Source organism: Camellia sinensis, chromosome 4 (assembly GCF_055761805.1).
Source record: "Camellia sinensis isolate YWXY chromosome 4, ASM5576180v1, whole genome shotgun sequence".
Classification (NCBI taxonomy): domain Eukaryota; kingdom Viridiplantae; phylum Streptophyta; class Magnoliopsida; order Ericales; family Theaceae; genus Camellia; species Camellia sinensis.
Window position 1 is genome coordinate 62,610,779 of NC_138964.1, and position 12,753 is coordinate 62,623,531.

Here is a 12,753-nt window from a genome sequence, read left to right on the forward strand (position 1 = left end):
AAACTTTTTTAAGTCGAATTTCTCTGTAGAAATGTTGAGGGACCTTAACTACTATGAAAATATTATATGTCTTTTATCTTATAAAATTTTAATATCAAGAACCTTAAAAAAAAAATTTATAATAAAACTGCCTCTTCGATAACAATAAATAAATAAAAACTTTTCCATGCCACATATACATAACTTTATAAGGCTATTTTCACAATAGACTAAAATAATCAAAAAAAATTTGTAAAAATACTAAAAAAATCAATTAATTCACAAGAATATTCTGCACTATATTTTTGTAACGTCTTTTTATAAAAATGAAAGAGACTCTTTCTAATAAAAAGATTAAAAAAAAAAAAACTTACATTTTCGCCTATGGGCTTGGTTTTACTTATTTTATTTTATTTTTATTTTTATTGGTGAAGGAAGTGTTGGATTGGAACTGAGGAGCATAGAAAAACTGTTTAAGAAAATAAATAAATCTCTCAAAGTTTGATGCATACAATAGTCTTTAATTTTCTTGATTTAAATTCTTATTTTTAATTTATTTTAAATTTAAATTATTTCTTATTTTTGTTAAGTAAAGTAAAATTAATAAAAATAATAATATTTTCGTTAAAAATAATAATTAAGCTAAAAAAGAAAAGGAATATTTTAAATGCTCAATTTAATAACATGCATGAAAAGAAATAGAAATATATAAGGTGCATCCATTAAACAGTTAATGAAGCTGTCAAAAAGATACAAGTATAGCACTCTGGCTCTTTATTTTTAGTAATGCAGGTTCCATTACAGTATTATTTCATTAGTGATCTCTAGTAGCTAACATTGTTGTGTAGGGATTCTAATAGTCAGGATGTTGAGGAGAGTAGTCGTCGTGGACAGTTTGACGGAGGCGGGGGTGGTGAAGGTGACGGGGGCGGTGGTGGAGGAGACGGAGGTGGTGGTGACGAGGGTGGTGGAGGGTGTGGTGGAGTGGGTGGTGAAGGTGACGGAGGCGGTGGTGACGGGGGTGGTGGAGTGGGTGGTGAAGGCGACGGAGGCGGTGGTGACGAGGGTGGTGGAGGGGGTGGTGGAGTGGGTGGTGAAGGCGACGGAGGCGGTGGAGGGGGTGGTGGAGGTGACGGAGACAGTGGTGACGAGGGTGGTGGAGGGGGTGGTGGAGGTGACGGGGGTGGTGAAGGCGACGGAGGCGGTGGTGACGAGGGTGGTGGAGGGGGTGGTGGAGTGGGTGGTGAAGGCGACGGGGGTGGTGGAGGAGGTGGTGGAGGCGGTGGTGACGGGGGTGGTGGAGGGGGTGGTGAAGGTGAAGGAGGCGGTGGTGACGGGGGTGGTGGAGGGGGTGGTGAAGGCGACGGAGGTGGTGGTGGAGGGGGTGAGGGCGGGGGTGGTGAAGGCGACGGTGGCGGTGGTGACGGAGGTGGTGGAGGGGGTGGCACTGCTGGAAATCGCACTTTTAGCGGCGTTTAAAAAACGCCGCCATATGTATAAAAAACGCCCCTAATTCCTTTTGTGGCGTTTAGTACCAAACGTCGAAGCTGCGGCCGTCGCTGTAGCTTTGCAACGTTTTAAAAACGTCGTGATATTAGTACAGGCGGCGTTTTTTAAAACGCCACCAAATGTCCCACCACACACACGCTGACGTCACCAACAATATTTAGCGACGTTTTTGAAACGCCGTCGTATCTGTTTTAAAAATATTACCGTTACTGTTGAGGGATTAGGAGGCGTTTGTAGAAACGCCGTCATATCTTCCTTTTTTTTTTTCTTTTTTTTTTTTTTGGGGATATTATGCTAATTTTATTTGATTAAATTAAAAAGAATACCTGTAAAAAATATTGAATTTAGTTTCTCATTCAATTAATAAAAAAATACCTATAATAAAACTAACATACAAAATATTAACTCCCATTCAAATATCTGTAATAAAACTAACATTTAAAATAATAACTCCCATTCAAATAACAAATGAAGCATTAATTCAATTTCACATTAAAAAAAAACTAACATTTAAAATAATAACTCTCATTCAAATAACAAATGAAGCATTAATTCAATTTCTCATTCAAAAAAAAACTAACAAACCGTGTTTAAGTAAGAGACTACAATTTGTAAAATTTTGATTCCAGATATGCTAAAATGAAAAATCCATCCATCTTGTCATAAAACATAACCCACCAAACTCAAATCTTGTCTCAAAACTGCCACAAAAAGTAAATTAACTCCTCTTGAAACAAAACAATTAGATAAAGATATTATACCAAGACAAAACTCAAAGACAGAAAAATCTCACTGGGAGACTCCCAACCACTTTGAGAAGTTTTCAAACTCGGTGTAATCGCTGTCGGAGATCATAGTCTGGTACTATGCCTTTCCTGCAGACTTGCCTTTGGTAGCCTCTTCCTGTTAATGATGAAAAGGTCAAAATTATTCATTTAGAAAAAAAGATCCAAATGAGGCCAATTGTCTACATATCAGTTTCTATGCACTGAATGATTGACAGAACTGAATATTATTACAGCAAAGTGATCAGAAATACACGTACACAAGTATAGTCTCAGTATGCACTTCTAAACTACTGAGCTAAATCATATGGTACTAATTATGGTACTTAACTAGGAACACTTTGTAATACTGCTGGGATTTGATAAGCAGCATTTTGACTGAAGATAAAGAATTTTCTACAGCCATAAACTGCACTGAGCACCATTAACAGAGGATATAACCAACAGGTGTAAACAATTCGGACTAGCCACCAATATCATGTATAATATAACCAATAAGAAACATGACACTAGAAAATTGAAGGGAAATGTAAATAACATGTAAGCTAAATATTATTCACATTTTGTTTCCCTTTTCTTTTTTCCCCCTCCACAAACCCCCCCACCAAATTGAAGATCCGCAACAATTTTCATGACACATGGGGGGGGGGGGGGCGCAAAGTATATAGTTTAATATATTTATTATGTTATACATATGAATACTTAATAAAAAATAATAAAAATAAAACATAGCACTAATTTTTAAAGTTTAGAGGATAGATTAATAAGTATAAATCTACATTTTTACCTTGTTAGTTCTTCTTTTTCTTCTTATTCTTCTTCTCTTTCTTTGAAAGGTGAACCTATATTTAATAAGAGCAATGCTCACCTCTTGTCTGCTTTTGTGTGGCTTGAATTGAGCTAGGACCTACAAAACACAGATACATGGCATGCCACAATCAGTAAATGTTTACCATTGCTAGCGAGTTAGAAATCACGCTGCAGCGTGTGTCAAAGAAGCATATTATCAGCATACCTGAGGTGAAGATGAGAAAATTAAAATAGAACAAACATACAAGCATATAAGTGTATATCCACCAGCAAAGGACTTTCATTATTACAGTGAGCCGGTTCCCTCAACAACCATGATGACCAGAAGCTCTCAAGTAATTTTCATGAACATGTTTTCATGCAAGTGGGGCAAGAAAAAGTAATTTTCAAAACTTAAGAACAGTGCTATGCAAGTGGGGCAAGAAAAAGTCCATTTGCTGGTGGCTCTTTCGTTTCTCACAGTGAGACACAAGTGAGAGGCTATAAAAAGGTACATATTTACATAAACATATGTTAAGTAGGAAGAGTCTTTTGGAATTGTTAAACCAAAATTCCATTAATACAATTATTTCAAGTGATATGGTTTTGACTTAAATGGTGACTGAGATTTTAGTTAGTGTTGGTCTTCTTACATGATTCAAGTATTTGATAGAGACCTTTTGTGGGTTTAATAGTGCATTGTTTATTTATTTATTTTCGTTTGTTTCTTTCATCTTTTATAATTTTCTAGCGATTTGATATTCAAGTAAGTAAATAGGTGGTTTAAAAGTATTGGAGTTCCGGCTTTTTTAGCTATTTGATATTCAATAATTAGTAATATTATGTCACTAACACATCTAAGCAGTCAACCAGTGTCAATTTTTTAGCTAAACCCTTGCTAAACCATTGTCTTTTCTATCCATCTTTACAGATAGCCAAATGCTGGTGGATCCTCTTGGAAGGCATCTTAAGCCTGACTGGATGATGGGCACACAGTCATTATTGTTGACTGTGTTAGTGACATAATAATTTTAAGAAAATAATTTTTAAAGATATATTTTAAGAATTATTGTTGTCAAACTAATTAAATTTATTTGAGAAAAAAAATTAAAAAGAGATTCTCAAAATTCTACTAAACCGGGTGAATTACATTTCTATTCTATTCCTAATCATAACCCAACAGAGCACCAAATTGAGACATCTCCACAAAATGCACAAGAGAGGGCTAAAAATTAGAGATGAAGCAAATGCAAAGCCTCTGGACTTACATGGGGTATTATTGAATTTGACAATGTTCACTTCAAGATTTTTATTCATCTGAGCAAAAACAAATTGCATGTGTACAGTGCGGATATTATATATAACTAGAAGTAGGCACATATTGCAGGGTGATTAACAAAATATTCCCCCCCAATTATGCAGGGTGTGGCTCCAAAGTTTTCAACTTGATTTGTAAAGAAAAGCATGTGTGTAGGATACATTAATTCGAATAACTCTATTTCAGATTATAGAATGGAGGGAGAAAATTTGAAAACTACATATATTGACTGTATTCGACGTAGTCTAATCTGAGCTACTTAGTTGAAATAATAATCTCCACTTGAAATGCATCAACATTTTGAACTCAGTGATATCTCTTATCAATCTTTTGAAGTTTTATCTTGTTGTAATGACATCTACTTTTGACAGGAAAATATTCGAAAGCAGCAATTCTTGGCAGTGGGGTGCACAAATCAGGTAATGAACTTACTAAGAGAGCCAGTAATACTCACCCAATTGTGCTCTTATTATGTTCATGTTAAATATGATTTCGAGCTAGTCATATCTTGCAGTTCCAAAATGGCATGCATCTGCCTTTCAGCTTGGGTGTTGAGCAACAGGTTCGACATTTGAAGGAGCCAAACTTGCCTCCCAAAAGGTGAGTGGCATGTCAATCAAGCATCAGATCTGTTTTGCATGCATGAAAACATGCTCTGTTAAAAGTTATTATACAACTTAATTTTGCTGGATCCATGTCTAGGTGTCTTTTTTCTAGGGAAACAGAACTCTCCGCAGGTAACTCCCTTGCGAACGTTTTGGGTTACTTTGGCACTGTTGAAAAAGAAGATATTGCTTGTACTGGGCAAGAAAGTGGTGTCCTGAATGAGTTACTCGGAACTGAATCTTTGAGGAATGAATTAATTGGTTTAAGAACTGAAACTTTGAGGAATGAGTTGACAAAAACTGAATGTTTGAATAACTCCTTTGGGAACTATTCTGGGTTCTTTGGTACCACCGAAAACGACAAAATTGACCAAACAATTAGGTATAATCACAAGAAAATTGTACAGTGCACACACTTACACATAAAATGTATTATGGGAACCTTAAAAACATTAAATCAAATACAAAAATGATATGTACCCAGAATTTGTACGTAAAAAATTACCCAGAATTTAAATGAAGACCAGATTCAGAAGGGGGGGAAATGGGCACTGTTCTTCATCATAAAGAAGTTTGTGTATGTGTTGTGTGTTTGTGTGTGGTTGGAGATGAGATGACTAACCAGTGACTAATGCAGTGAGTTCAGCTTGAGAAGAAGGGAGTAAGAAAGAACAATCTTGTTGAGTAACTTGCTCAGCTGTTGAGTTTGATCCATATCCACTTGGGCCTGCAACACCTGCCAAGTACCTCAGTGTTTTCTTCATCAGGACACAAAACTTGCAATCTCTCTCACCCGACAAACAACAACTGCAACTATAGTAGGAAATAGCAGATAGAGACTTCAGTAGTATTTGAAAGCAACCAAACAACCAACATCTCTATTTGTTTCTGCATCCATAAAGAATGATTCATTGCGACAAATTGTTGTTGATACTAAAAGGATGAACCATGCTACTTTTCATAGAAACTTAAAGAGGCATTCATCTGCTTGATCTCAGTTATTATTTATCCAATTTATTAATTCAAGAGAAAATTGCAAACCTGTTGCATAATTTGTGGAAACTCAGAGCAGAGAGTTTTTCTTCCATGATCATCAAATATCTTCTCCAAAGTAATGTCTTGAAGGGCGACCAAGGTTGTCTCAAGCATGTCAAGACCAGCCTGGTTAGCAAAGGTGAAAACTGGCAATGCCTGCATGTACAGTTAATTGTAAAGATAATGAGTTGTAGAAGCAGCGTAATTAAAAGCTATCTACTTTTTGTATTTCAGGGGTCTAAACTAACTGGGATTTTTAACTGTGACATATCACCCTCTATTCTGTATTAGCTGAGTTTTTTTTTGACAATCAATACAAGGGGAATAGGGGAAGCAAAGCTGCACTCGTGGCAGTAAGACTTAAACCCAAACATTACACCTACTAAGGGAGTGCCTCATCCATTAGGCCAACCCCTTCGTCCTTAGCTTAACTGGTTATTTAAACTCTGGCAAAATACAAATCTTTCAGCTTTTTGGAAGGCCAATTACCTTTTAAATTTGAAGCTGTGAATAATAAACAATTAAAAATAATAGCATAGGAAGACAATTCAAGACCCATGTCAGAGAGAGAGAGAGAGACAGAGAGACAGAGCTGAAAATTTTAAGCCATATACCTTCAAAGAGCAGCACATAATAGCATCTGTGTGATGCCAAAGGGTTTTGAGGGTGGTTTCACTTCCTTCACTGCCAGACTTGAGAAGCTCTACTCCCAAATAACACCTGTCAAGAAAGAAAGAACACACCAAGGACCAGTGAGAGCAAAAAAATTTATTTTAAGCCCCCAAAAAGACCAATTGCTACACTTCGGGACAACGGAATTCAAAAACTAGATTTTTAAAACTACTCTTGGATGGTCAATAACATCATAAAGACTATTCAGTTAACTCATTGGTGGTTGCATTAAATTAGTGATTTGGACATACTCTTAAAGAAAAGGATGGAAAAAAGAAAAACTAAGTTGATGGACAGGTTACCTGTGCTCTCCCATCCCATGGAGAAGTAGGTAATATGCTTTGGTGAACCTATTAAAGAAGACAGACTCTCAAGTATCTCGAACGTAAGTGAAGAGAATGGACATCACATCGGGAATCAAGCACCACAAAATCCTATTGCACCAGTAGATACTATTGTTAAAGCACTGATGAGGATCATATAGACGAGGTTATGGTTGACTGTGAAAATTCTATTTCTCAAAACATATTTGTTCATTTGAAATTTGCTCCAAGAAGATTCAAAGATGGCACCAATTAAACAAAATAGTGGACTCCTAGATTTTGAAATTGTGTCCATCATATGAAACACTGAAACAATTAGGTTACATGCAATGTCTCAATGGAAATTGATTCACTCAATCCCATTTAACCAAAAAATTAATGACTTGTATCCATACCTTGCGGGTACCCCTACATTCCCAAAGGAATTCAACCTCCTTCTCGAGCTCTGGAACAACTAACATTGTTCTCTATCCTGTCAAAAAATGCATCAGACAAAACCAAGTGACAATTGAGCAATTGAACAAACATATTCTTATTAATACTATAATAACAATAAGAACAACAAAATCATCGTCTTTCTCACTGTCTAAATCTAAATTAGGACCGATCCATCTAACCAACACACCTAGGTGGATCTAATTAATCTTATTACAACTCCCATTCCAATTTCATTCATCAATACATATAACATATCCCTTCGCCGTAAGTAGTTAATCTGACAGATGTGTCCAAGTAACAGTTCCTCAGAGAATATGAACTGAGACACGCATTCTTAAGAATTACATGGATTTTGAAATGCAGCTTGGTATATCCTTCACAAAGTTTAAATAAGAATTAGATGAGAGTGTTTACCAAAAGCACTAAATTTAATTTAGCAACATAGAGAAAATGCCCATAACCAAAAGCACACAATACAATCTCCAGAAATTTTACAAGGTAGATTTATAATAGAAATAACTTATTACCTGGAACACTTTACAACCCTTATTCAGGCTCTTTAATGGTAGCCTTAAAGCACCTCCCACCTAGGCAATAGAAGATGAAATTGTAAAAACACATAACAAAAGAAGATAAGGATGCTGTCAACTTTAGAAGAACATAGGACATGTAAACCAACCTGAGGCATAGGAGTACCATTATCAGTATTAAGAAGCATCCCAGACTCAGGCTCAACCTCAAAAAGATGGGCACGATTTTCATCATGGAAAAAACTTGGTTTTGCACTGCAAAAAAGAATAAATGCTTCCTTAGATATAACTTCAAATTTTAAAGTTCAGTAGTCCTAAAATTAGGAAAGCACATTAAAAACTAGCATCCAACTTGGCAATGGGTCCTACCCATCATACCTGTCAATACTCTGATAGGAATGACTCACTTTTCACCTAGTTTTTGGCATATATCTATATAACTTCGCATGAGAAAAAAGGATTTAAACCCATTTTAGAACACATTACCATTGGTTGAAACAATACACTCTTCATAGCTCTAAGGCATCCAACTCATAGGTTAAGTGTAGACTATATAAATAAAGAAATAAAAATGAGAACTACAACCCCAGCAATTCTACCTATAGCATGTAAGTTTTAAAGGTTTTATTATTTTGAGAAGAGAACAAAACCTGCCAGTGATGACCACATTGAAGAATCGGAGCCACTCAAAATTCAAAATGGAGCAACTATCCAATGTTTGGGGTCCACAGAGAAAATTCATTACGATGTTTATGTAGTCCCATAGACTGCAACATATTTAAGTGAGATTCTTAATAATGTTAGTTCTTGCAAAAAACATAGCCTACTTCTGAAAACTAATACCTTCAAGTTTAATACAAACATAACAAAGTCAGAAAGTGATACCCGGAACAAACCTTGGTCTCTGCAGTGATGCCCCATAGATTGAAGGATTAAAATTTGAAGCATTGTAGTAATAATTAACAATCAAACCCCTTAAAAATTTGCAATATAGAGGAGAAAGCTCCAAATCATCTTCCACAACAAAGGCTAAGTGAATTTAAAATACTTCTAGAGCAATTTGCTACAAAAGGTGGAACACCAAGGCTCCATATGTCTACACTTGCATCATGCTCAACACTCTCCACTAAAAAAAAAAAAAATGCATAACAGTCAATGCACCCAAAAAAAAAAAAAAATGACAAGTTTTCTATAGATAGAATGAAAAATGGCAACAATGTTGCCCGTGGCATCGAAGTGTATCCCTTAAATTCATGATGCAAGTGGTGGAAAAAATTATAAATTTACTTACAGTTGGAAGGTTCCGAAACATAATATGTAATAAGAATGACAAGCCAAATAGAAGATAAACAAACAAAGAAAACCATAGTGTCGAAACTCACAGTTGCAGAGCGTATTTCACTAAAGTATTTACACTTCTGTAGCTCCTTGTACAGCTCACCCTTGGCAGCATATTCCAATATCAAATAAACTCGTTTCTGCAACAATTGTGTTGAAAAAAAGGGTAATTAGTCAGTTGGCTACAAAAGTTAACAGATTAACAACATGGAAAAGCTGTGAAATTTGATAATCTAGATGAACTATACCAGATCATAGAAGTATCCATAAAGGTGTAAAATATTAGGGTGTCTGAGATGACTTTGGATTTCAACTTCACGACGAAGCTGATGTTCAACCTGAGACTGTTTCAGCTGGCTCTTGAAAAGCACCTTTAGTGCCACGATATGATTGCTCTGTTCCAAAATAATACCGATTCAATTGCCAATAAGATGAAAAATTTGGAATAATACTTTACAATCATTATTTCCATTCCACCCAAAAATACCAGTAAAATCCACAAAATTTTCATTTGTTTCCTTCTGTTTTGTCGATAAGCTAAGAAACAAATTCTTGGTGGCCACTGGCCATATATAAAATCTACGTAAAACAGAACCCAAATTATTTTAAACTTATGCTTGAACCTGTTCTGCATCTAGATGTATTTCGCTACATGAAGAAACCGAAGATTTCACAAACTTCGAAAGTAAGAAAAGTTCCATTTCAACATTTCCCACATCATCATCTAGCTTTGAGTCAATCAAAAGAACAAAACTAGAGTAAGAAATTTCAAAACCTCAAACATATTTTTGAATGAGAAATCTCAGATCTCAAACATATATTTTTGAATGAGAAAACTCAGATCTGAAATCTTAAACATATGTAAACCCTAGGAGAAGAATCGATCGAACGAAGAGCTTGAGAGAGAGAGAGAGAGAGAGAGAGAATGCGAAACTGAGATTGTAGACGGTGTGCTCACCTTAGTCAACGATGCAGATGGTGGTGGCGGTAGAGCTTCGAAATCGAGAAAGAGAGAACTTCGAACTCGAAATCACTCTGAGACTGGATCTGAGATGAAACCGAACTGAAGAAGGTTTAATCATAATCTCTGAGACTGAAGGGTTTAGAGAGAGAGCGAGAAGGGTTCTGAATCGTAATCTCTAAGACTCTGAATGTTTCCCAGATTCAAAATGAGGGCGCAGAGAGAGAGAGAAGGGTTTTGATTTTCACAGAGCTAAAGAGAGGGGGGAGGAATACTATTGTAACACGTGAAGGCGTTTAAAAAACGACTTCTATTCCTTAAACGGTACCGTTTTAATCAATATAAAATGTGACGTTTATAAAACGTCGTTAAAGGTTAGAAACAGTGGTGTTTAAAAAAACGTCGCTAAATAAACGCCGCTAAATTCTATATTTCCTGTAGTGTGGTGAAGGCGATGGAGGCGGTGGCGGGGGTGGTGGAGGGGGTGAGGGCGGGGGTGGCGAAGGCGACGGTGGCGGTGGTGACGGAGGTGGTGGAGGGGGTGGTGAAGGCGACGGAGGCGGTGGTGGAGGGGGTGACGGCGGGGGTGGCGAAGGCGATGGTGGCGGTGGTGACGGAGGTGGTGGAGGGGGTGGTGAAGGCGATGGAGGCGGTGGTGGAGGGGGTGAGGGCGGGGGTGGTGAAGGCGACGGAGGCGGTGGTGGTGGGGGTGAGGGCGGGGGTGGAGAAGGCGATGGTGGCGGTGGTGACGGAGGTGGTGGAGGGGGTGGTGAAGGCGATGGAGGCGGTGGTGATGGGGGTGGTGGAGGGAATGGGCATGGGAATGGTCGGCATCGGATTGGGAATGGTGGGCATGGGCGTGGTCGGCATGGGATTGGAAATGGGCATCGGAATGGGAATGGGAATCGGCATGGGGGTGGAAAGGGGTGCAAGTTATCATCATCAGCAGTGTATACAGTAGTTGCCATAGCAATGAAGATTGCTAGCACCACCCATAACTGCACTTGTTTCTCTTGCCTTGCCATTTCAACAAACAAACAGTGATGAAGTTGTGTTTTGATATCTTCAATATCTGATTGAAGTAAAATCAAACTTTGATAATATCAACTACTACTGGTTTTAGTTCACCCCATTGCAAGACATTTTTACGGTTTAGTTTATTTGATGGCAACACACTAACCTATCCCTCACTTACATAGATTGTCCTTAAGAGATCTTTTGAAAGTAGTTAATGTTGTGCCTGATTTGTTATCAAAGTATGACTTTTCTTTTTGGTATAAATTATACTTTTTCACTCTCATAAGTTGACTTAAATTTTATTTTAGTTTTTATTATTTTAATTTGAATAATTTAATTTCCACAATTTAAGTTTAGTTCCAACGTAGTTTTTTTTGTTAATTTTTTTCACATTTATAATTCAAGAGAGTGGCACTTTTCACAAAATTATTAATTTTAACATCCAATTTAAAAGGAAAGACTAAATTGAAATTAAATTTAAAATGTATAGATCAAATTAAAAAAATTAAAACCAAAACCAAATTTAAATCAATAAATAAGAGGAAAAGAAATAACTTACCCAACATTTTATAATACCATGAATGTCAATAGGCTAAATTTGTACATGCAAAAAGAGCCCCAACTGTATAGACCCCTACCCAAAATGTATGCCTCCACATCTAATGGCCTCTAGAATTTGTTCCAACCCCACCCAAACCCTCACTTAAAATTTTCAAAATTAATTGCTGCCACCATTTTAATAAAGCTTCCTTGGTCAATATTTGTGTCTATACTACTATATTATATATGAAATTTAATACGGGTGTCTAGTTAAGCACTTTATTTATACACCTACATGTTGCAAGTATTTTATGCCAACAATATTACAAACATAAAAGTTTTGTGGAAGTATCTCTCACGTTTTTATTAGGGGAGATTTTAGTCCAATTTAAGTTCTAAGAAATAATTATAAATAAATAATAAATTGTATGAATATTAATAATTAAAATTATAAATTTTTCTATGACATTCTAACAACTTTTGAAGTTATAACTGAATGATATTTTTTCCTTTTAACGAAAAAAATGAGAAAAAAGGATGTGTGTGTGCGAGTGCTTGTGAGAGAAATGCTTTTGGTGATATGCGGAGGGGTAAATTATGCTGACCTTTCTTGAGGTTTTGAAAAATATAGTAATTAAATCTCATAGTCTTAGCATAATTACATTTAGCTTCTTTAAGAATTGCTTGGAGAACTAGAAGAAATTGAAGAGAGATTGCATATTTGAGCTTCTAGACTTGAAATTGAGGACATAAGGTAGGAAAATCATCTTCTTGAACTTGTATTTAAGTTGTATCTTGCATGTTTCATGGAAGTTTGGTGACTAGAGTCTAGAATTGGTTCTAACATGTTGAATTGAAGCTTGTATCATGCATACATGTTTACATTTTTGAGTTTTGAGGTTGTTTTCATAAAA

General features: G+C 36.3%; 1 protein-coding gene and 1 long non-coding RNA gene across 3 annotated transcripts; both read right to left on the bottom strand.

Annotated features, from left to right (window-relative positions):
- Positions 1-2,120: 2,120 nt before the first annotated feature.
- On the bottom strand, positions 2,121-7,845 carry LOC145824679 (homeobox-leucine zipper protein ATHB-15-like). 2 transcript variants are annotated; one of them, XM_082925052.1, is made up of 5 exons: positions 6,995-7,128; positions 6,635-6,740; positions 6,027-6,176; positions 5,608-5,721; positions 2,121-5,009 (listed from the first exon to the last, which is right to left on the bottom strand). In XM_082925052.1, the coding sequence occupies exons 1-4, from the start codon at positions 7,006-7,008 to the stop codon at positions 5,614-5,616; spliced, it is 378 nt and encodes a 125-aa protein (XP_082781178.1). In that variant the 5' UTR covers positions 7,009-7,128; the 3' UTR covers positions 2,121-5,009; positions 5,608-5,613. The 2 variants fall into 2 exon arrangements, with proteins under 2 accessions (XP_082781178.1, XP_082781179.1); XM_082925053.1 differs by lacking the exons at positions 6,635-6,740; positions 6,995-7,128 and adding an exon at positions 7,411-7,845.
- Positions 7,846-7,979: 134 nt separating this feature from the next.
- Positions 7,980-9,448, bottom strand: LOC145823355 (uncharacterized). Its single transcript, XR_014365637.1, has 3 exons — positions 8,634-9,448; positions 8,133-8,238; positions 7,980-8,040 (listed from the first exon to the last, which is right to left on the bottom strand). It is a non-coding gene; the product is annotated as an uncharacterized LOC145823355 (long non-coding RNA).
- Between the last annotated feature and the right edge of the window lie 3,305 nt (positions 9,449-12,753).

Excerpts from the sequence above, each read along its gene's own strand:
- LOC145824679 (XM_082925052.1), bottom strand. Across the intron at positions 6,177-6,634 it reads TTATGTGCTGCTCTTTGAAG|GCATTGCCAGTTTTCACCTT; the intron begins GTATATGGCTTA and ends CTGTACATGCAG. Across the intron at positions 5,722-6,026 it reads TTCCACAAATTATGCAACAG|GTGTTGCAGGCCCAAGTGGA; the intron begins GTTTGCAATTTT and ends GGTACTTGGCAG.